This window comes from Rhinichthys klamathensis, unplaced genomic scaffold, assembly GCF_029890125.1.
Source record: "Rhinichthys klamathensis goyatoka isolate OS25496 unplaced genomic scaffold, OSU_Roscu_1.1 h1tg000040l_1, whole genome shotgun sequence".
In the NCBI taxonomy this organism is placed as follows: domain Eukaryota; kingdom Metazoa; phylum Chordata; class Actinopteri; order Cypriniformes; family Leuciscidae; genus Rhinichthys; species Rhinichthys klamathensis.
Genome location: NW_026606587.1, coordinates 10,158,581 through 10,183,265, shown reverse-complemented (window position 1 = coordinate 10,183,265; position 24,685 = coordinate 10,158,581). Strand labels below are relative to the sequence as shown.

General features: G+C 38.5%; 1 protein-coding gene across 10 annotated transcripts in view; it reads right to left on the bottom strand.

Moving 5' to 3' along the window:
* Positions 1 to 24,161, bottom strand: part of aak1a (AP2 associated kinase 1a) — an 81,517-nt gene extending 57,356 nt beyond the window's left edge. For 4 of the 10 annotated variants that reach the window (XM_056246805.1, XM_056246807.1, XM_056246804.1 and 1 more), the window contains exon 1: positions 23,298 to 24,159. In XM_056246805.1, coding sequence (XP_056102780.1) covers positions 23,298 to 23,451 — 154 coding nt within the window. In that variant the 5' untranslated portion in view covers positions 23,452 to 24,159. Of the gene's footprint in view, positions 1 to 23,297 lie in introns of all 10 variants that reach the window. The other 6 variants (XM_056246809.1, XM_056246810.1, XM_056246808.1 and 3 more) reach the window with 3 other exon arrangements.
* Positions 24,162 to 24,685: the final 524 nt, after the last annotated feature.

Below are 24,685 nucleotides of genomic sequence, written 5' to 3'. Positions count from 1 at the left end.
ATAGGGATCGTAGTTGATCGGCTCCGGTTCGGAGCGCATGTGAGTCGCAGATTAATTGCAAAGTTTAACCATCGTAGTGAAAGTTTTTCATTTGCACGTGTTTTTAAATCCTGTCAGTTTAAACCGAATTCAGTTCTCTTTCTCTTTCTTTTGAGCTTGAACGGACGCATGCATGCAAATTTAAGTCAAAATACCCGTCTTGGCGAGTAACCTTGTAAACACAGTCGGTTATGTGTTGTAAACAATCAAACGGATGCATATCATGATTATATTGGGTCCGTGCATTCATCTTAAAGTGACTGCAGCCTTATATACCTGCAGCTTTTTGTGTCACCATGATAACCAAACAACAAAAGAGAAAATCACTTTTGTAGTTTTGTATTATATTTAATTTATACAGTGAAGACTATGCAGTGTTATTTTAACATTTGATTATTCAATGTCTTTACCTGCATACAGTTAGATTTACCTGAAAAACAAAGTTTTCTGTTGTATTTATCTATGCTTGTAATTTGTGTATTATTTTGATAATAAATAATACATGCACTCTCAGATGCACTCTCCTACAATATCACCCCAATCATTCTAGAATGATTCATTCTTTACAAATAGAGATATTCAAATCATATGTTGAAATTATTTTCATATCGCAATATATACAGCAGAAAAACAACATATCGCAATGTCAGTTTTTTCTAATATCGTGCAGCCCTATCATGTATTACACGTAGCAGATACAGGTGGAGCTGGGGAAGGTGGAGGGTTTCTGAAAGCTCATTGGCTACTGATACAGCAGGAACCAATCGGATGTGCCCTATTATAACGATGTGATTATGAACAGGTGAGTTAAAGGACCTATTAGTCTGCGCCATCTAGAGTTTCATGACAGAACTTTGTATTTGTGTTATTTAACATATGAATTGTTGCAGGTTTGCGTAATATTCGGAGATTGCATTTCACTGTTTTTATTCGATTTGAGGAATACTGTATCTCTTTTTGTGCAAGATGAGTAAATGCTTGCTCACATTTAGTCTAGATCTACCTCTACGCCTACTCCTGATTTCTTTTAACATAGGGGCAGGAGAAGTGTCAGTCAATAAATGGGAATACAAAGTAACTTGCATTACTTATTCGATATTTTTTTTGTGAAATATTATTGTATTGCTTTACTTGAAAAAGTAATCCGATTACGTAACTCACGTTACTTGTAACGCGTCACCCCAACACTGTTAGTCATGAGATTAAGGTGGCTTTCACAATGGGCACATTTGCTGCGGTCCGAATCAGAGCGTGATTTTTCCCGGCGCCCCCTGCAGAGTTGGTCTGGTTTCACACTCTGTTGAGGTGACAGCTGAGACAGCAGTTCATTTGCTACTCTGATTCCCCTCACTATGCGCGATTACACTCACTCACTCTCGCCCGTATCCAAGGTAAATCATCACCACTGTTTCCCTTACATGTGTTTGGTTGAACTAATGATATCGTCATCGGCTAAAACGCATGCGCAGTTTACTTTACTGTCTGAGCAAGTGCGAGTTGCTTTCACATTCACGGAAATCCACCACAGTCCTTCAGAAATCATTCTAATATGCCAATTTAGTGCTCAAATATTAATAATGGTTGTTATCAATAATGAAAAGTTTTTGCTGCTCAATATTTTTGGTGGAAACCTTGATACATCCTTTGATAAATAGAAAGTTTAAAAGAACAGCATTTATTTGAAACAGAAATCGTGTGTAATATAAATGTCTCTACTGTCACTTTTGATCAATTTCATATGTCCTTCTTAATTTTATTTGTATTTTTTCTAAATTTAATCTGAATTACCCCAAACTTTTGAATGGTAGTGCATCCATAAATCATTTGAAATAGCAAAAATTGTATTCAAATTTGATAATAATAATAATAAATGTTTTATTTAACACAAATTACATTTAAGTATTAAAACGTTATTTTAAATAGTAATAATACTTGACAATTTTACAGTTTTTACTGCATTTTTTTATCAAATTAATGCAGAATTTGTGCACATAGAGACTTTAAAAATCTAAACATATATATTTAAATAAAGCAAAGTAAATTAATAAATCTTTTTTATTTCAAATTTTCAGAGTAGAACTACATCTACTACACATTATTAATTTAGGCTTACAAATAAAAAAAAATCACTGTTTACTACTATAGTTTTGAGGTAAATGAGAAGTGTGATGGAGACACATGATAAAAAATGTGCAAATAAATGATGCTGTTTTAAATTAAATTAACGTTTTTAAAGAAACATCATGTTTTAAATATTTTAAATAAAATTGTAAAACTTCCTACAGACCTTTTCAATTATTATGATATATATATATATATATATATATATATATATATATATATATATATATATATATATATATATATATATAAAACAAATCATCACAAATTTATATTTTATAAATTTAAAATTCATTTAAATATAATGTTAGCAAAACTTCAAGCATACTTGTGTTAAAGGGATAGCTTACCCAAAAATTAAAATGTTGGTCCAAACCTGTATGAGTTTCTTTCTTCTGTTAAACACAAAGAAGATATTTTGAAGAATGTTGGTAATCAAACAGCTGAAGGTAGCCATTGATTTTCATAGGGAAGAAAAAGACTATGGAAGTCAATGGCTAATGTCGTCAACTGTCTGGTTACCAACATTGTTCAAAATATCTTTGTGTTCAGCAGAAAAAAGAAACTCATTTTGGGTGAACTATCCCTTAAGCATACTTCAAACGCTTTTTCATGGAAACAATACTTTTCACAGCCTGTCTTAAGAGAGCAAACCGTTTCATATAAACCAGGACACAGGTTGTTCAACCTGCTGCCAAAAGCTGATTAAATCAAATGGTAAAATAGTATGCACACAATACAGTACACCGCTCTGCACACACTGTAATCCCTGCATACGGAGAGCTGCTTCAGTCTGCATTCGGGTAAACACACGGAAAATGGCAATTACTTCAAAAATAACAAACCACGCCTGTGTCCTCACCGCAGCACACACACACACACACACACACACACACACACACACACACACACACACACACACACACACACACACACCCTTCAGATGAGGTGGGGTGTAGTCGTAAGTAAACTGAGAATGTGATTATGTAAGGGTCTAAAAATATCACCCCACTATCTTGTTTATGCAGCTTACAAAGAATCTCTAATAGGCTGGACTGAGAAGCTTACTGTCCTCAAAACTGCAGCATCTTAAAGGAATACTCCACGTTCGACTCTTAAACATTACACGTGTTGGCATGAGACTGCAAATTTATACCTAATCTTTTAACTCAAGTAAATCCGGCTACTTTCACATGGTTTACTGGAATGGATGTACCTCAGGATGTCAAGAAACCAATAGAACCTTCACTGTCTTTTATTTTATCAATATTAATCAAACAACAACAATGACAAGAAAACAGACAAGTATACACGTTTCTCACAATGCATTTCTTTGTGACGGTTTTCTATAAGAGGAAAAGCTTGAAGCTACGTTTACTTAATTTTTTTTAATTTATTTATTTATTTACCAGGACAATGCATATTAACAACAGTACACCTGTAACATGCCAGAGTTAGCCAAGGGCTAATTTTCATCTGTAGTCCTGTTTGGCAGTTGTACAAAGGCACCCTAGGGAAAATACACATTTAAAAATTTGCATGTAAATACAGCTGTGTTTGTCTGCTACAGCATAGCTGCAATAGACGAGAATCATTAAAATGTAAAATCTCACTTAAAATTTGTTTTGAAAAACAACACTTATATGCACCGGTAGTAGCAGCAAATAGCATGCACTGTCAGTGCCACAGGTTAAAACATTGAGTAATTGAGAAATACTTTAATGCCATATTCTATTGTTTCATGTGTTAATATTAATATACTGTAAATTTGACTTTAAATAAAGGAGTAGAATTCAAAAGCATATGCTAACAACATTTGTATATAAAAAAATATATTTTCAGGGTCAACGACATTACTTTTTTTTGTTTTGTTTTATTCATTACAAATGTAACTAATACATACAATGACTTAAACACCCCATGATGAGCATGTTTAATTTCTTAAGTGGCATAATGTCAAAAACTGTACTGAAAATGGTCTGACGAACATTATACAAAGAATACAAACAAAAGTAGTTTATAGTAGTATATTAACCGAGGAGTTCAAGTGTGCCAAGGTCAGACTGGAAATGACCTTAGTAGAGTCACGCGACAAATGTGTAAGGGAGGCAGCCCCTGTGTTAAAAACTGGTAGAAAGTGGTCAGCAAAGAAATCTGTAGTAGAGGCAAAGGCTGCCCTTCAAATTAGGGATATCGTGGGACAGGTACAGCATGGAAGAGGGGGTTTTGGGCTCAGTTTAGCTCCTCCTAAATGGCACAAGGCAGGCCCAGCTCAAAGGAGGAAGCTGGTAGTCAACGAGGTGCGACAGCAGGAGGAGAGGATGAGGTGTATAAAGGCCATTTCACAGGCCAAGCAGGGAGAGTGGATGAGATGGGAGAGTGTGGAACAACGTAAGATGGGCTGGCAAGACCTTTGGTCAATGGAAGAGAGTAGGATCAGCTTCCTTATTAGGTCAACATATGATGTTCTCCCATCACCGCAGAACCTAAACCTCTGGGTAGGAGAGGATCCCTCTTGTCCTTTGTGTTCATCACCTGCCACATTAAGGCACATTTTGACAGGATGTAAGGTGGCTCTTAGCCAAGGTCGGTTTACTTGGCGCCATGACCAAGTACTGCGATGTTTGGCTTTAGCATTAGAAGGCAAGCGTAACATGACCAATAAGTTGCCACCTGTTCTAGCAAAACATTACACGCAGAAGACAATATTCCTCCGCCCAGGCAAACAACCACCAAGAAAAGGTGTTAACACCAATTCTCGCCCAGGACAACTGGAAGCTGCTAGGGACTGGAAGATGCTGGCTGATCTTGACCAACGGCTTATTTTTCCACCTGAGATTGCCACCACTAACCTACGACCAGATATTGTTTTGTGGTCTGGATCAGCACGCATTGTTCAACTGATAGAGTTAACAGTGCCATGGGAGGATGCGGTAGATGAGGCATATGAGAGGAAGAAACTGCGGTATGCTCATCTGGCCACTGAAGCAGAACAGCGAGGATGGAGAGTTTTGGTTTATCCAGTGGAAGTGGGTTGTCGAGGTTTTGTGGCACACTCTACAACCCGGTTCCTCAGAGACGTCGGATTCAGTGGCCAAGAGTTGCGTCGCACAGTAAAGAACTTATCTGAAGCAGCAGAAAGGAGCAGCAACTGGCTGTGGTTGAGACGGAAAGATTCTAGCTGGCTGTGTACAGGCCGCCACGCTACGGTTTCGTAGAGTTCTTGAAAACTTGAAGAGTCTGTTGGTTTGTTTGTATACATTCCTGTGGATATTGCGTGAATGACGGGTGGTTGGGTAGATATTGTGTTTTGCGGTAGGTGGTATGCCATACGGAACCGTTGTCCACTGAAACTGCATATTAACGCACCAGTGGGGCTCGACAGCCTTAGTCAACGGGTTGGCGCGTATGGTTGGGTCGCGGAGAGATTGTGAGATTGTGGTTAGGTCTCAGCAGCAGGAGGGATGTAGAGGTCAGTAAGCTGGGCTGAGTTGAGTGGGGGACGGAGGGGGGTGACACTGGGACGCCAAAGTCACTGTCGAGCCCTCTTGAGGTGTCGTGGGCTAGTCGACGAAACACTGAGGACGGAAGGTGCCCACTTGAAGACCCTAGAGATGTCCCCTACTCGGTTCAATCCAGACGGTTGTCGTGCTGGTCCTGTAGTTGCAGCCGTCGCGTGCGCTAACACGCCAAGTACACTGCTGCCGTTAACGCCGGACAGAAGGGGAGTCACACTACCTTATGGAAAGAAGCGTAAATGGATGGAGAAGCATAGTTTACTGTAAAGCTACGTCTTAGTTTTGCTTATCTTGGCGAAAGCCGAGTACAAATCAGCATGAAGTTTTAACATCTACTCTCGTGTAATGGAAATCTTAATTTTTTATATATTTAAGTAGTGGGAGTTGTCACTCCCAGTCACAAAAGAGTTCATGATATTTATGAATTAATCACTTTTTGGAAAATAATGATTAAGATGTGTACACATTCATATATTCAATGCGTCAGGAAAACATTTTTAGAGTAATTAAATTGAAATGTTTCTTGAAAATGGTATGAAAGCTACTTAAATACAAAGTACACACACACACAGGAATTGCCAATAACCCATAATGAGACATTAATCCACCTATGAAAGAAGTCCCACCTCTAAAAGATTGTTACAAATAACAAACGACAACAGTGGCGGCATCAATCTACTATCTAGAGACAGAGACAATCAAAAGGCTGAGAAAACAGTCTGTGACTGTTTCTGTGCCATCTCTATTGTGATGTGAACCCTGTGTCCCAGCATGCACTACTCTGGTTTCTTCACAGTGTGTCTCATGTGTCATTTCTGTATTGTGCTATTTTACACAGGTAAAAATATAAAATTACAGCTTTGTTTGTTTACACAATACTCAAGGGCAAATTTTGAAATTGAACAATGCTTGGAGACATTTCTCTCTACTGATTTGAAATCCAATTTGCACTGGCTCTTATTCCTCCTCAGAGAGAAAACCCTCCTGACTTAAAGGTGATGTAAGATTTTTTTGTGTTAAAATACATTCTCTTAATCCAGTTTATTGTTCATTGACTATTGTTAGTATGCCTAACAATAAGTGTAAACATTGAAGCTCCCAGGCACCATCAAGACATTGAGATCCGTCAATTTCTTTCCCGCTCAACCTATAGTGAGAGTTTGGGGCGGGGCTACTGTAGTAGGCGGAGCCTGAGGGGGTTTAGTCGGTGTGGGAAGAAGTGCAAGCCAAAATTCACTGTATTTAGACCTTCAAAGATTAAACAGGTCATGATAATGTCAAGCAAATGGGGCAAAATGGATGCTAGAAAGAAAAATGTAACAGATTATTATGTTTACTATATGTCTATGTGCTATGATGTGTCTAGTGTAGACAGCCTCAAACAGTTGTGGCGTAAGTAGAAAAAAATGCACCTGGTGCAGATATGTTGGTTGAGTTTATTATAAGCGAGATGCTCACATAGTCTACTTAGTTGATTACTCATGACACATAGCAACACAGCTAAAAGTATTCCTAAAATGATTAATTTATTGAAAGTAGCATACTTTTCCCTGTTGAGACATGCCTTCACAAGCACCCATAAAGGCCCGATATACTCACGGCAAAGTTCGTTTTCGTTCTTCGCTTAGGGTTAAAGCGAAGTTCGAAATACGTGACCAGCGATAGTTTGTTAGCGAACATCTGACGCCGCCCACAAAGCTGAGAGCATCATTTAGATGAATATTATGTAAATATGTGCTATGCGCTTTTCTCTCAATAACAAAATAAACACAGCAAAATTTAGAAAACAGCAAGCATTTTTTTTTTTTGCACAAGCTCTGCAATTCGTCATTGTAGTAAAGTCACGTTTTCATTGTAGTAAAGTCACTTTATTTTTATAGTACTTTATAATAGATTGCTTAAAATCAAGCAGCTTTGCCTTATTAAACATGAAAAACAATGTCTGTGTAATTTCATCAGAAGCACAATTTTGTTTTGTTTTTTTGGTATTTTAATTGTAGTTTCGAACTCCCAAACCGGACTTGAAATGAACTTTGTTTTGGCCTGATTTTGTTTGAAACGAAGTTACTGCAGTTTGTTTTTTGATTTCGCCTGAAGTTTATCGGGGCCTTAAGAGCTGTGTTTATGATGTTTGAAAATATGCTTTAAAGGTCCAGTTCTTCATGTTTTTTTGAAGCTTTGATTGTGTTTACAGTGTGCAATATAACATGCGTTCATGTTTCGCGTGTAAAAAAAAAAACAGTATTTTTCATACAATTTACTTATCTGTATACCGCTGTTTTCACTGTCCAAAAAACAGCCTGATGACTTCCTTGTTCTATGAAGTCCCTCCTTCAGAAAAACGTAACGAGTTCTGATTGTGCCAGTGATTCGACAGCAGCTTATCGCACGTTCCCCGCAAAGGTCACGCCTCTTACCATAAATTGGAGATGCATGCGCAGCTGAAGTGCTTCTTCCCCGTGGGAATGCAACAAGACCACGCCCCCTTTTTTTGTGTATTCCTGTGGGCGGAGATTAGTCAAAAAACTGTTCTAGTTACGTCATTAAAAAAGGAAGTAGAGGGATGTAGTCCAAACCGGTCGTTCGCTGTATGCTTTGAAAGGGGACTTGTGTTCTGTTAAATAAAATATCATTGAACTTTGAGCTTTATAATTTTACAGGTATTTATTTATGCTCTAACAGCAACTCCGCAAAGTGCCATTAGTGTTGCAGAAACTACATAGGCCTACTTCACCTTTCACTTAATGGAAGTTAATCAAGCAGAAACTATACAAACAGATACGCACAAACATAAAAACACACATAGACAGTGACTCAGGACTGTGCTAAATTTAAACAGCTTTGTTGGAGAGGAGGTATCGCTTCCTTTCACCCTCCATCTCTCATTTCCTGTCGTCCTCCTTGTGTGTGTGTGTGTTAGAAATCTCCTCGCAGGAGGTCGAAGCAGGCAGAACTGGCAGCAGAACTATGACTCATCCATTCAGCATCGACTCACACACTTCCCACCAAAACACTGTAGACCTGCATGAGTAGCACTGAACCAAATATTATTAAAAACCTTGCGTAGATTCAACTGACCCTTCAGTTCTCTGAAATCCTCAAACATACTCACAACTATGAGAAAGCAAAAGCTTCTATAGCTACACTAGCTTGATTTATGACTCAATACACAAAAGTGTTGCATTCTCAGCGTTGCCACTAGGAGCACTGTATTTTGCTTTGGGGAGTGTGTCCACCAAAGCTTTTTTGGCCAGCGCTCTTCTGAAAACGCCTTGCTGCTTGAGACCATAGACTGTAAAAAAAGATGGACGACGCCCCTTCGCTCTCTTCCATTGGTCAGAAGTGAAGCCACCAGTATCCCGATATGGCGCTAACATCTTGGAACTCGAGTCTGCGCAGAAGCGATTTCGGGACCAGACCTGCGCAGTCGTGAGCAGGAAGTAAAGCCGCGAAATCAAGGCCCCGCCCTCACTCTCGCTGAATCAATCGCAAGAACACACTCCTGCACTTTTTTTGAATTAATTATAGAAATTTAGATATTAAATTTAAAGCTCCAATCTCCTCAGTCCTCCGAAGATCCCGAAAAAAAGTCTGTTGGTGCCTCAGTGACTACTTTGCTCAGAGAACCTGTCAATCGTGACATCACCACCACCGCATCTAATAACTAACTAAAAACAAACTTATTTTAAAAACAAACACTTGAAATTATATCAGCGTGATAAAAACTACAGTAAATGACAGAAACAATATATGGTAAAACGATATTTGAAGTGTAATTTAATTGTTTAGTTGGTCTCACGTGCCGTTGAATAACATGGGGAGGCGGGGCTTATGAGCTATACTAGGACCGACCACCGGGGGGCGATCGTGACGTTTTGGCTTCACTTTTCAGGGCTTGTGCGGCACGCTTGCTTGAGACCAGTGGCACTAGTTTTTGGATGAAAGGACTTGCTTCTTAGCCTAGAAATCTAGACGCATTTTGCAGCAAAGTGTGGTCCAGCAACTCTCCGTTGGCTTTTCGAGCTGGAAAACCCAAACTCTGGTCAGGCCAATCACATCGTGTATAGAGTTGGTGGGCGGGCTTAACAATGACGGCAGAGATGTGACGGTTCCGCGTGATTTCCATAGGTGATTTTCCTGCTAACGTTACTTGAAAACAAAGAAGATGCTGCTGGCGAACAGCGGTCTTTCGAATCGGATTTGGCCGCGACTCTGGAGGACTTGGAGTTAAGAGAACGTAACTTATGTCATTCTTAAAAAAGGAAGATGTGTTCGGAGTTTTGACGATCGGATACGGCAAAATTTTAATATATCAACTAGCTCCGCTGGTGGAAAAACGCATGGGACTCACTCAGCCACAGCCATTCGTTGCTTTGGTTGGTTGTAGCGCTGTCCTATTGCGTGTCGAGGGATATTGAAAGACAACCATTTATCCTGCCCCTCGGATTGAGGTATGCCAATTGACTTTATGCACAGCTCCACTACTTCCTGAACTTAAGCCAGCTCCTTTATTTCCTGTCTTACATTATTGGACACACTGATTAATTCAGGTGTGCCTGACCTCAGTAGTCATAGCAACAATAATCAGACACACCTGGATTAATCAGTGTGTCCAATAATGTAAGACAGGAAATAAAGGAGCTGGCTTAAGTTCAGGAAGTAGTGCAGCTGTGCATAAAGTCAATTGTGAGTTCCCAGACCTAACATCTTGATGTAGGTCTGGCTTGCCAGGCTACTTGCTTCTTGTGTACAAGCAGAATGTGACGGTTGGTCATTGTGGTATTTGTCCCGCCCCTCCTCCACTGTGATTGGACGGCTGGGTAAAAAGTGACAGTGATGAGCGCTGTGTTTTAGCCAAAGTTGAACATTCTTCAACTCTCGGCGACCGGTTAAAAGCGCTTAGTGCTCAGCATGAAATAGTCACGCAGCGCCTTTTTAAAAATGCAGCACTCCCATTGAAAACGGAAAAAATATGCTAGCATCGGGAAAAATGCTTTGGTTGGACACATGGCCTTAGCGTAACAGTACGTTTTTAGCGTAAACAGTACGTTTAGCGTAACATTACTGTACGTTTTTTCTCTTTAAACTAATTTCGCAGCGACAAAACATTCTGAAGAGAGTCTTTCTGTGCAAGTTAAGGTTCATACTTCATAAAAAAGCTGCATGATTTGGGGGAAAAAATTGTGATTCTATATATCAACATGGCTATGAAATAATAATTTTTGATGCTTGAAATCACAAGTGGTTTTTCTTTAAATACTTTATTTTAAGTTAAAACACAGAACAAAGAACACTGGCTTGGACTACACACATACAAGAAAAAGAAGAAGAAAAAATCAATAAAATTGGTCCAATATATAAAAGTGCAATAGTAAAAAGCTGATTAACAGTCAAGGTGCCCAGAAGGGAGGTCACTGGGGGCCGACTAAGCGGTTAACTTGCCCAAATGTCCAAGAAATGAACCCCAAACAGCGGAAAACTTTTCAATAGAATCAGACCTCAAATGAAATCACAAGTGTTTACCGGTTCTTTGGTGCTGGTGTGTGAAAGTTATCTTAACTGTAAGAAGATTATGTGAATAGCATATATGTGTATTAACAGGATAAGTCGATCTGCTAATTTTATGGTTTATAATTTACCAGTATAATGTGTGAAATGGGCAACTAATTCATCCAGTGGACTATTCCTTAAAGAAAGACTAAACCCAGCAAGACAAAATAGACTAGACTAACCCAACTAAAACCAACAGTACCACTAACACAGTCTGAAACAAACACACCAGAACACAATGAGCATGACAGCTGAGGGCCGACAGATGGCGGCCATTAGAAACATTAATGAATAAGTCAGTTTCTGATCATCTATTATTCACACACACACACACACACACACACACACTGAACAATCAGAATGAGGCAAAGACAGACTCCTAGGGCAGTCTGATGTTTACTCAATGGCAAAAACATCAACGATGGCCCCAGAGCTTCAAACTGAACCAAGACATTTGGTTTTTGCATGCAAGTACATACTTTTTAAATAGAAATAATCCTTATCTGTCATTTTGACTGAATGAACAGTAAAATTTCCTTCAAGTTCTCATGGTCAGACTTCAAGAGAATAACGTAACATTTGGTATTTTAATGTGACATGGTATATAAAGGAATATCTATGGCAAGAGCTCTTTTCAGTTGCTGCTTTCTTTTCCTCAATTATTTTTTCCCTTTGTTTTCTACTGTAACAGTATAAAAAAGGACAACATATACTGCACATTTGTGGTCTGCTTTCCCGATTTAATTTACGATATATCCCATTAATAATTCACTGGAATGCACCAAGAATCTCTTGCTTTTCTCCCCAAATCCTCACGTCTCTTTTGTTTACTGGAATGCTTCTAATGCAGGTAAATAGAATATGTATTGTCTGTCAAAATGACAGAAATATTTTGAATTATCACTCAATGTTCCTGTTAAAGAACATTTTTGATTAAGGCTAAGTGTTACAAAATACAAATATATACTGTATTACTATAGTGATATTTAACACGTCCGTAACATTGCTGCGGAAATAATCGGGTGTTATTCATGGTCTGTTGTAGTAATTTGTTAACGCTTTTACACTTTTAAATTTCCTTTTAATGTTCGATGGTTGAAGGGTGAGTAAAATAATGTCATCTCATTATATCCATTTTTTATTGCAAGAACGAATGGTACACATACAAAGATTGTACAAAATACACATATAGACTCGCATAAAACAAAACACAATAAACAAACAACAAAATAAGGAGGAAAAAAAGTCATACCCAGTTTTTGAAAATGCTTATTGCGTTCATGGAGCATATTTATCCGGGGAAGGTTGGATATACTTATAGTAGTTGTATAATTCGTTATTGATAGAATTAGCATTGTTACATGCATACTCTCATCATGAACTTGCAGATTATAGTGTCGGTAGTATATGTAGATGAACAATGTGTACTCTCAATTTTTGACAATTGGACCCTTTTTGACAGCTCTGGGTTTTCTCTAGTCATATATCACCGATTTCTTTCCCTTTTTTTCTACTGCGTACGCAGCCTAGTTTTACTTAAATCTTGCCAGCGAATAACTACCCCTTCAATTTACGCAACTCAATTCTTCCTACCATATTGGAGAGAAAAGTCTTTCATGGGTGAAACATGTTTTTTTCATAATTATGCTTTTGATGCATTTAAAAAAGTAAATAAAAGTTTACAATGTTGTTGCAGATGAAATATAATAGATCAACTTTTACTAAAACCTTACTTATTTTTGTAGTTTTTAAGACTTTATATTATTTTTTGTAGTTCTGAACCGAATCCTCCCCCAATGAATTGTGTGCAATATTAGCTTTTAAGCCCTGTTTACAGCTGGTATTAGGATGCGTTTTGGTCGATCGGATCACAAGTAGATGAAGAGGACACATGCCCGTTTACACCTGGTGTTTTAATTCGACTCTTTTGTCAACCACTTCTGTCCTAATGTCTTCGAGGGGAGGGTCTATGGGCGGGTAAATGAAAGGGTTTTTTCAGATCTTTCCATCTAATGGACAAAATAAGTTCGCGCAATTCACATATGGACGCACCCATAGACGACGGAAAAACATATGGGGACCATCAACTTTAGTTTCTGCTCTGACAGCCGCAAGATCACACCGACGCTGTGAGTGTGTGTTAGAAATCAGGAATGGTGAGAGAACATTGAGCTTGGTACATTTTTCGTCTTCAAACCAAATTTGGGCTTTCAGCTGACAAAGTTTAAATCCCGGTTGGCTAGTGTGCTTCCCATAATGTTTACGCGTTAAGTCAGCAGGCGAAAAGTAGGCGGTCTTTTGTGGCGTTTAACTACAAAAGCAATCCGGTCAAATGCGCTTTCGACTAACTCTGGAAGTGGTGGAAAGTGGACAAGCTCAAAACAGTTTAGACCTCGTTTACACCTGTATGTAGCGTCGCCCACTTATGATGGCATCGACCAAAACGCATCTTAATACCAGGTGTAAACAGGGTCTTAGGCCTCGTTTACACTGCAGGTCTTGATGCCCAATTCTGATTTGTTGCCTATATCCGATTTTTTTTACCGTCCGTTTACACGTTCTTTAAATTGTGACCCATATCCGAGTCATGTGTTTACACTTGACTGAAACATCGCGCATGTTAAAAGGGGTCTTCTTGCTCAGATGGACGAACGCGCAGCGAGATCTCAGGACAGGTGGGAACATACAACACGATCTCATAAAAGTGAGTATCTATAGCACAAATTTTATTTCTCATGCCATTTATACGCCAAAAATAGTTTTTGCTTGCATATGATACGCACTATAAACGTGCGTATTAAACGCCATAAAGTGCGTATCATGCACGCAAAAACTATTTTTGGCGTAAATGCCACGTGAAAAAAAAATCGTGCAATAAACGCACTTTCATGAGATCGTGGCGGGCTTTAACGAGGAGCAGTGGGTCCGAAATTTTAGGATGAGCAAGCCAACCTTTGATATGTTGTGTCAACGTGTGTCCACATTCGTCCACATTCCTCTCCTACGACGACACAATGTTTCATCGGGCCATCCGTCCATCCGCAGATGCGCGTCGGGGTTTCTCTCGTCATTAAACCGCGGAGACGCAGCCTAATGCCTCGGAAAATCCGATCAGCCTGTTTACATGACAGTCGCATTGGCACATATCCGATTTACATCTGATTTATTTCCACATATGAACGAGGCCTGAAACCGATTTCGAAATATCCGAATGCATGCGTTTTTTTCCTGTTTACACGGTCATAGAACACATCCGATCTGTGTCGCATACGAGTAAAAAATCGGAATTGGGTCACATTTCACTGACAGTGTAAACGAGGCCTTAGGCTACGTTCACACTGCAGGCTGAAACGACCCAATTCCGATTTTTTTGCAAAATGCGACCCAGGCCACTTGGGTATGTGGTCCAAATCCGATATGTATCCGATCTTTTGAAATGCGACTTCAATCTGAACGGCCAGGTCACATGTATCCGACCCGCACGTCATTGATATGCGACAAACGTCATAATTCTGCGTTGAAGTAGGCGGGAATTGACCGTTGAGTACTCCTTCTGCGCATGCGGGTCACTTCTGGGTCATTTCACGTTCACACAGGAAATCACAAAAGGTCGCTTTTAATTGGAAATGTGAACGGCCTTGCAAAAAAAATCTAATTTTTTTCAAAAAATCGGAATTGAGCATTAAGCCCCTGCAGTGTGAACGCAGCCTTAGAGTGTTCATGGATCTGGATTTCAAATTTTCACCAGAAATAGTAAACCATCCGGGTACCCTTGGGATTCTCAGTTCATCATACTACAATTTGGGACACATTAATGCTAATTTTGAATACTAGACAGGACAAATAGTATGTCATTTGGGATGTAGCAATTCTAGATCCGAATAGAATTGACTGACATTATGACGTTTAGCCTAAGTAAGCACTGTTTAGTTATTTTGAAAATAAATTTCTCTATTTTGCCTATTTGTTATTTTGTAACTTGTGGCAGAAGGATCAAATAATGAAAATAAATTGCAGATGAAATGGCTTTTGGTTTATTCTTCTCAGTTGATCATCTCATAAACAGAAGATCGATCACATTGTGCAGTGTCATTTGCATATTGTGCACAGTATAAATACTGCATACTCCATTCTTTCAAAGATAGCAGATTGTATAACAATCGGAACATGCCCTGCACATGTGTATGCCCTCTTTGGTAGTGTGGCGCACACGAATAGCCTCTTTACATTTAAGCCACAAACATTCCTAAGCTCACAAAAATGCAGATTCCTCTAACAACTGTCTCCGAACTAGCCCATGTGTCATGGGTGACACTCACAGCTGTTGACATTCAGCCATCCTGTTTAAATTAAGATTTGCCTGCAGTAAAGATCATGTAACACACGAAGCATGCGCTGGAGTCATACACACAACCTCTCAGTGTTATGTAATTAAATGTGCCAGGCCTGCATTTCAATGTCTTCAGTGTGTTAATCCAATTTGCTTCAATCCACTTTTATAGTTCATACACAATTAACCGCTGAGATTACAATAATGAAGCTGTTGAAGTCAAGCATCATTGCTGAGTTCACAGCTTTGTGGGTAATGACTCTAAAATGAGCCTGCAGTCAAATATGTTGACTGGACAATTATCTCCTAAATACCACATTTAACTGATGCGCGTTTTTTTAATTTTTAGTTCATGCAAGTTTTGACTGCAAGGGTGAGTGTATGATGACTACAAATGTATTTTGGGTCAAGTATCCAATGTTTAGACAACAACCACAGAGTCACAGTGTTTACACTTAACTTACCAATGGATTATTCATTCATTTATTCATACATTCATTTGTACGTTTTCGTACAATCTGCTTATGCCCCACTGATGGTTTGACACATTGACTGTATATTATTTCCAAAATATGTTTAAGAAATGTCATGTGGAGTAACTAGGGGTGTAACAATATATCGTGCCACAATATATCGCAATACAAAAATGCAACAATATGTATCGTGGATAGTGACAATATGTATCGTGGATAGTTCCCCCAAAATAAAAATTACTGTGTGAGAAAAAAATTAATTTTTTTCAGAGTTTTAGTGTCAGTACTACATTAAACGACTATACATAATGTTGATTATAATGTATAATAATGCAAAGGGGGAATATTTGTGGGTCCGGATAATGCCAAATGTCTTATGTTGCCAGTAAAAATTGGCCGACATTATTTTAAATATATCTAGTCAGTGACAGAGTGCAAGCATATTCGTCTAAAATAATTCTGTATTTTCAGCTTCAGAATCATCAATATTTGTATTCTGGTGTCACCATTGTCCTTTGGTTACAAGCACCAAGTCCAAACCTATTCATTTAAACCCACAATGTAATATCAAAGTTAGCATTTTAATCAACAGTACATTTTTTGTTAACCTTTTATCATATGTCTTGGAGTATCGCAATAATATCGTATCGTGAGTTCAGTATCGTGATATGTATCGAATCGTGACATGAGGGTATCGTTACATCCCTAGGAGTAACCAACTTAAAAGTAATAAAATATTGTCAACCTGATTGATCTTAATCATTATTATCAAAAAAGTATTTCAATTTTCAAGGCAAGAAGTACTTTTATAAACAAATATATTATTCATTCAAGTTTTTGAGAAGTTGCACCACATGACATTTCACTTTATTTTAATTTTACTGAACTAACCATGCCAAGTCAAATCAAATCATAAAAAGTTCAAATGATCTGATATTTTGAGATTCACCCCAAAATAAAATTCTGACATCATTTACTCACCCTTATGTCGTTCCAAACCCATAAGACTTTTGTTTATCTTCGGAACACACAATATTTTTAAAACACAATCTAATGGTAACTCGTAATTTTATGTTTTTGGTGAGTGGTAGCTAATTAGTATGATTTCATTCATTTGTTTTCATACGATGTGCGTATGCCACACTGACTTCGTGTTTAGGGGAGGAACTTCATGCATACTTTTCTTCATACTTATGATTCATACTGTACGAATTCATAAGAAATCATCACCTTGTAAATTAGGGGCTGTTTACACGACACCGCTTTCAACTAAAAAGTAAAACTTTTTATGCCTTTTGTCCGTTCATTTATGCGACAACGGCGGTTTGGGTGCCTGAAAATGCAAACTTTTGAAAACTGTTTTTTTAAAACGGTCACCCTGTAAAAAAAAAAAAAACGCAGATCTCTGAAGATGATGACGTCATGCACGTGCGTATTACGTGTTCAGAAAACAGCGTTAGTCATTTTCATGGATCCGTGTGAATGGGGATCATTTTGACAATGGTGTCGTCTGTACGCTCAAAACTCAAAGGAAAAACTTCTCCGTTTTAAGCATATCATTGTCGTGTAAACATACCCTTTAGTTACATTATCTACATGAGGTTGGGCTGTATTTTTTAATATTCAACACGCTCTCATGGCAATTCACAACAATTTTTATGCTTTGGCGGCTAAATCGTATAAATGTGTCAATTCATTCATGCATTTTCATACTTTATGCTTACCTCTACTTATAGAAAAAAATCTTACATTTTTGTACAAATCTCTTGAATGAATTTATATAAAAATTGCCACTTCTTAGTTACGTTTTCTCATAAGATCGGAATGGATCATTTATTATGATTTATCCCAAAGCTGGGCATATCTTGAGAATCTTGCTGAGCAAGTTAAAGTTAGTTTGACTGTTGATCTGTTTATAGCTGGCATCCTGAATGAGAAGAACGTGCAGCAGAACCACACACCTGCAAACAGTTTGGCCAAACATTTGTGTCTGCATTTGTACTTGCATGGTGTTCTTGTCCCTACAGAGAGTTTATGCATACTTGTAAAAACCTCCAAATGGTCCTGTTAGTCTTTTACAGAGTGAAAGGTGACAGCCTGCCTTACTGAAGCAGTGATGTAATGGTTTAACAACATTGAGATATCGCTTGAAGGCCTTATGAACTTATTCGGATGACTAGGCAGAAGTCAAACATATAGTGAACTGTGCTTCAAGGTCAAAGCCTCTAGACCTTGACAGTTTTTCCTTGGCAAATTGGCTTAGACAGCATAACTGTCCACTATACTAAGGTGGCCGACTGCCATGAGCACAAGGTTGGATGGCGTTCTTCAGAAGAGCCAGCTGAAATCATTCACAGTACAGCTGTTGTGTTGGGATTCCTAAACTGCCTTGTAACAAATGCAAGTGACTGAAATATAATGCATTTTCTGCTTTTCTTCTATTAAATGCTATTTAGAAACTACATTTGTCCATTATAAAAGGGAGTACATTTTCTTTTTAATCTAGGTTTAAAAACTTGTCAAGTTCCAAGAAATATCCCTTGCATTACCATTGGCTTCATATGGTTTTCAAAAAAAGTTTCAATTTAATGAATAAGAAAAGTGGCGTCACCAAGTTTAAAGTATTTGTCCTTACACCTTTAATACTTTTTTTAACCAAAAATCATATTATTCATTTAACTTTTTGAAAAGTCGCACCACATGACATTTTATTTTATTTTTATTTTACTGAACTATCCTTGTCTAGTAAAAAATTTCTATTTTGATAGACTCACCCAAAAAGAACAATTCTGTCATCAATTACTCACCCTCATGTTGTTTCAAACCCTAGACTTGTGTCTGTCTTTGGAACACAAGATACTTTTACAACACAAATTCAATTCGTAACTATTTTATGTTTTTGGCGAATTGGTGGCAGATTAGCATGATCGAAATTTGTACGTTTTCATATGATCTGCTTACGAATGTCTTATGGGTTTTGGCCAAAATGAGGTTGAGTAAAGACCCGTTCACACCAAGGACGATAACTATGAATATAGTTCTAAAAATCATTCTAAATATAAAAGAAGAGCAGAGTCCACACCACAACTATAATGAAAACAGTACAGAGAAACTATATCTTTTAAAATTACTTTCAAACCTTTACTTTTCTAGCTGATGAATGATACAAATTCTGACATCCAATCAGAACCCATCCTGATTTAAGAGCTAAAGCAGCAGACACCATGAGCTCAGAATAAACAGAACAATATCGCTGGTGTGAACGCTAATATAGCTATAGCTGAAGTTATCTTCATAGTTATCGTTCTTGATGCGAACAGCCCTAAATTATCACAGAATTTTTATTTTTGGGTGAACTATCCCTTTAAAGGTGCAGTGAGCAATTTCTGGTAAACACTGTTGATATTTGAAAGCACCAACACAATGACAATTAAAGATGTCATCAATAAGTGAAAGCAATTTGTGTTACTATACTAATTCAGGTCGAATGTCTAATTGTCATTTAGCTCCTCTACTCCTTGCCTCCTTCGATGACAATCATCCCTTCCATCCAAAAAAACAAATACTTTAGATTAAGGGATTAGCGACAACTAAATAGGGAACCAAATGAAAATCCATATTTTAGGAGTGTTATCTCACTTTTCAGACACACTTTGGGAGCCGATGCTTGGGGAGGTTTTTCTCAGTAGGTTGTAGACTTTTTTTTTTAATGGCAGCAGAATGTCTCCGATCTCCCATGAGACACAGTGACTCCAAATGTGCTTACAGGCAATAACAGAAATGGCTTGTGTAAGGCGTTCAGAATTCTCTATGCACTGAGGTCATGACATGAACATATGACGCCGGTTCTCTCTCTCAGTCTTGATCATATCGTCTGCATTTACATGTTGAGTTGGAGGACAGCTCATCCTTTGTAACTAAGATGTAGCTTGAAATTTCATAACCAGTTTTGAGTTCCTGATACGACACCCTATCAGGACTTGTCTGCTAAGATCTCAGTGCATCAGCAGGGGGAATGACTTCTTCAAATCTGCTTAAGAGACTTTAAGCTGATGACTCACTCATGTAATGCATCCTGTGAATTCAGAACTTTCCATGCAGTTCCATTACCACAATATTGGGGCTGCATAAGTCCCAGAAACCCTGGTAAACCCATCATGTTTAAAGGAATTTCTCACCGTAATATCAATTTTGTGTTTCACTGCAAAAAGTAGGCTAAGTCATCTAGGTTTGGAACAACTTTAAAGCGAAGTTTGATCAATTCTTATCAACCAATGTCTGTGATTTCATGCACCGATTCGAACAAACTAACATCTCCATGTTTATTACAGAGGTGGGAGTGTGTGTTTTCTAGATGTGGGCATCATTTTAATTTATTAAACTCTATTTAAATAAAATAACATGAATTTATAGACATAGCGGTTTATAATATAGCCTACCCATATAATTGAGCAGAAAAACATAAGTCTCGTACCTGCTACTGATATGAAATTGGGCAGTCACAATGCATTTCACAATTTGGCTCTATTTATTGTTATTATGATGTTATTTTTTCATCAGATACCATCCATATTGTATCTAAAATGAAAGCATGCTGAAGATTGGTGCTCAAACGGTAGCTCAGGTAGGTCAAAATACACATGAGGATCAGGATAATACAACATCAGTAATCACAGGCATTCCCATTTGGACAGGATGCGATTTCTCAAAGCAGAGGACCATCGAGTTAGCCAAAAAAAATAGGTAATTTGCTCTGGAAGTTTTACTGAGGGTGTGTGAGAAAAACACAGACATGGCAGATTAAATAAATCAATAAAACCAATAAAGTTTGGCATAATGTCAAACCTGCTGTTTACAGTTGAATATGTGCTGACTTAGGGCAATATTTTCAGTGAATAATGATATAAATTTCAAACTGTTCCTCACACAAAACTAACATATGGCTTCAGAAGACTGATACATATGCACGGGCAGGGGCGTAGCAGCCATTATACAAGTGGGGGGGACAAAATGGTGTGGTGATGTGACCCAAAGGTCAGTCCTTCCAGAAAAATGCGGAGTTTTTTTGTGATTGTTGCGGGCAAAAATCCTTGATTATGCGGCAATGGAATATGCAGGATATTTGCAATTTTATGTGATGAAATTGCGGGAACTTGCAAAAACTGCGGTTTGATGAAAAAGAGAAAAACTGTTCTCACTACTACTACCTTAATGTAAAGAGTCATTTCTTATTACTTCCTATGATAAGCAAACATACTACATCACAGAAAGTGCTGGAATATTTCATCTAGTTTTATTTTTTGTTTTATAAACTTACAAAACATTGATGAGTCAAACAAGTTCTGTAGCTTTACAAAAGGAATATGCTACAACTTCTGTAAAAATGAATAAATAAAATATGAAAAAAATGTTTCCTGTTTTACAGCTTTTCAATGATGTTCATGTCGCGTAATTACATCACTTCATAATGTTCCCATGGCAACAGGGGTAAATGGCTGCTCTTGTGTGAAGTAAACGCAACATTTTTCAACTTTCTGCTAAGATATGTGACTTTTTTTGCAACAAAAATGCGGGGTCATGTTGCGTTATGAAATCATGCAAGCCCCACATATTTTGCGTGGAAATCGTCAATTTATGCGACAAAAGTGCGGCGTATTTGAAAAAATCCCCCCGCATAAATATGCAGACTTTGGCTGATTATGCATTGAATCATGCGATCGCATAATCGCGTTTTTCTGGAGGGACTGAAAGGTGATGTTCATAATAATAAATTCTAGATGGAATAGCAATTGGCATTTTACAGCACCCTAGTGCCAATTTTGGGAACATGCCATGATAGCTTAACAACCTATTTTTGTGAAATCATACTCGAAATAAAAAAAATACTGCAGGACTTGGGACTTTCAGACCACTGTGGACATCTATACTTTATTTTTATGAAATAATGATATTTTATGATATTTATTATATTTCAGTTAAACTACACTTGAACAACTTGTATCTTACTTAACAGTTGGACCAAAAAAAAGTGTTCAATGAGTAGGCTATACAGATTACATCTAGCCTACAGTAATTTTATACAACAGACATTTTATAAAAATATATCAATAAAACCTAATCAATGTATTCGGTATTGGACATCAATTTAACATTGACATGTTGAATTTACATTGAATTTTGGTCACCCGACGTCGCAACCAAAATTTAACCAAATATCAACGTCTTTTGACGTGTGCCTGCTGGGAATAATCTGTTATGTCTCATTTAACAGACTATAGACGCTTTTATCCAAAGCAACAAGTAGGAGAGCATTTACACACACTCGGCACAATCCGGCGCGACGTGACGAGGTCCATACGGGTTCTGTTGTCTTACACGTCTTACTGCGTTACAGTAGGTTAAATCATAACAAGGAAACTTTACGTGAGATTCATGTCATCGCGTCGCGACATACTGTAACACATTATACTTACAGTGTGTGTTTGAAAAAAAATAATGTAATCGTCCTCTGCTTTTTTTCTGGGGTGCATTAGACGGCCAAACAGGAAAGCGACTAAACGAACACGAAAATTCGCAAGAGCAACAAGAGATTTGAAGCTCATGGCAGACGCGCCCAATAGATGCTTCGCGCTGTGATTGGCTGAATGTTAGCTCACTCAAGTCTAAGTAAAAAATCAGAGAACACAGGCGGAAATATTGGCGCTGGGTCAAAAAAAATGCGGGGGACAGAATCACCTGTTTCTAAAAGTGCGGGGGACGTGTCCCCCCCCCGTCCCCCCCGGTTGCTACGCCCCTGTGCACGGGTCATTTTTGGTTACTTTAATGGTAGTCTTAAGATGCTTTTTGTCACTTTTTGAGCTTGATATCTCCAGTCTCCATCCACTTTCATTATATGGAAAAGAGCAGCATCGACATTCTGCTTAACTTCTCCTTTTGGCTTCCAGGAAGAAAGTAAGTCTGGTTACTGGTTTGCAACAACACAAAGGTAAGTAAAATCACCAAATTCTCATTTTGGTGTTAAATATTAAATTGAACCTCCTCTGCTGAGACAGCACGCCTCACTACCTTTCTTTTCCTGTCTATGCTCACTACAAGCAGTCAGCAAATATTTAGATGACGCATGAGTGACGACAGAGGCTCGGAGTCATTCATAAGGCATCGTTATTTATTTATATATAGACATGGACCGTAAAAGCATCACCAGTACGCACATTTAATTCATTATTAATCCTTATGAAAAGCAAAAAGTCACTTAAAGTCGCTTACCCTCTGCTACAGTCTCCTCCACGGTCACTTGATATCGTCCAATAGAGAAAACGCGTCCGATGAACGCGCCGGACCCCGCGCTGCCCCCCGCGCCGGCTCCTGACGCGGGGCCCGAGCTCACCATCTCCCGTCGGGTATCGAAGAACTTCTTCATAGTCCAACCAGCAACACTTTCATTAAATCATGAAAAACAACCAGACTCTCGAGTACGTGTCGTTTCCAAGATCCAACAAAGATTGACAGATGCACAAATTATAGAAAAGCGCGATAATCTCTTAATATAAAACAGTCCAGTTCGAGACTCCGAGGTACATGCAAGCTCAGCGGACATCAAGTGTTAGGAGATCCGAAACAACTCAACTGCATTAGAAGGAATCGGTTATCAGAGCAGTAGGATGAGTCACCATTGACACATTATCTTCATACTTATGTACCTAAAACACTAGCTTATAATAACATATCTGATGAGTGCCAACGCACTCCTGCCAGCTGCATAAACAAGCAGCTTTATTCCACGAGTCCTCTTACCACGCTGTCTTTTATTATGCACTTGGTGTCCAGCAACGATTATCGGCAGCACAGCGTTCAGGAGTCGCTCTCTCCTCTCCGTTTGCTCATTCAATCATTACAGCTGATCCTCAGAACTGACGCTTGCCCGAAAACCCGGAAGTGCAAGGTATACGTAGGGAAACAGCCGGTTCGATGGGGTTTTCTCTAAACAAAGTGAATAATAGTGTTTAATCATTGTCTGCTGACGAGGTTAGATTAAAGAAACGCCCGTACACCGGTAAAAAGCAAGAATAAACCGCGCGTTAGGATGGACTCGGTCGTCTACAGTCAGTCACGCTCTCTGGTAGATGTTGTTTAACACAACGCGCTGACGTCAGCGAGGAAGCGCACATGCGTGTCCAATAAGAGCCACTAGAGGGCATCATCATTACACACATACCACAACATTAGGGCTTGTTTGAGATGAGCAAAATCTGCGCAGAACCGATCACCAGTGATCAGCGCGAGATGCATGCCGGTTAGAAATGTGTCCGAGTGCGGTCCGCCTTGCTCTGATGTCATGCCGACGTATGTCAAAAAACTCTCGCGACTGCAAGGCGCACGTGTCGGATTCTGCAGTCGCGCGCAGTTGCTCTCCACCGACTGCGCTGATCAAAAGCATGATGGGAAACGACTTGCTGACGGCACAGCTTAATGCTCATTGGTTTAAACAACCGTGATGTATTGTTCTCTTTTAAAATGTTTGATTTTAAAACTCTGACATCATGTTTTATGTGTATAAATTATGTGTGGATATTCCCCAACTCTCTGACAGTGCAATCTATGTGATGTAATTTTATTTTTTTAATTAAAACACATGTCTGTATTAAAGAAAAAAT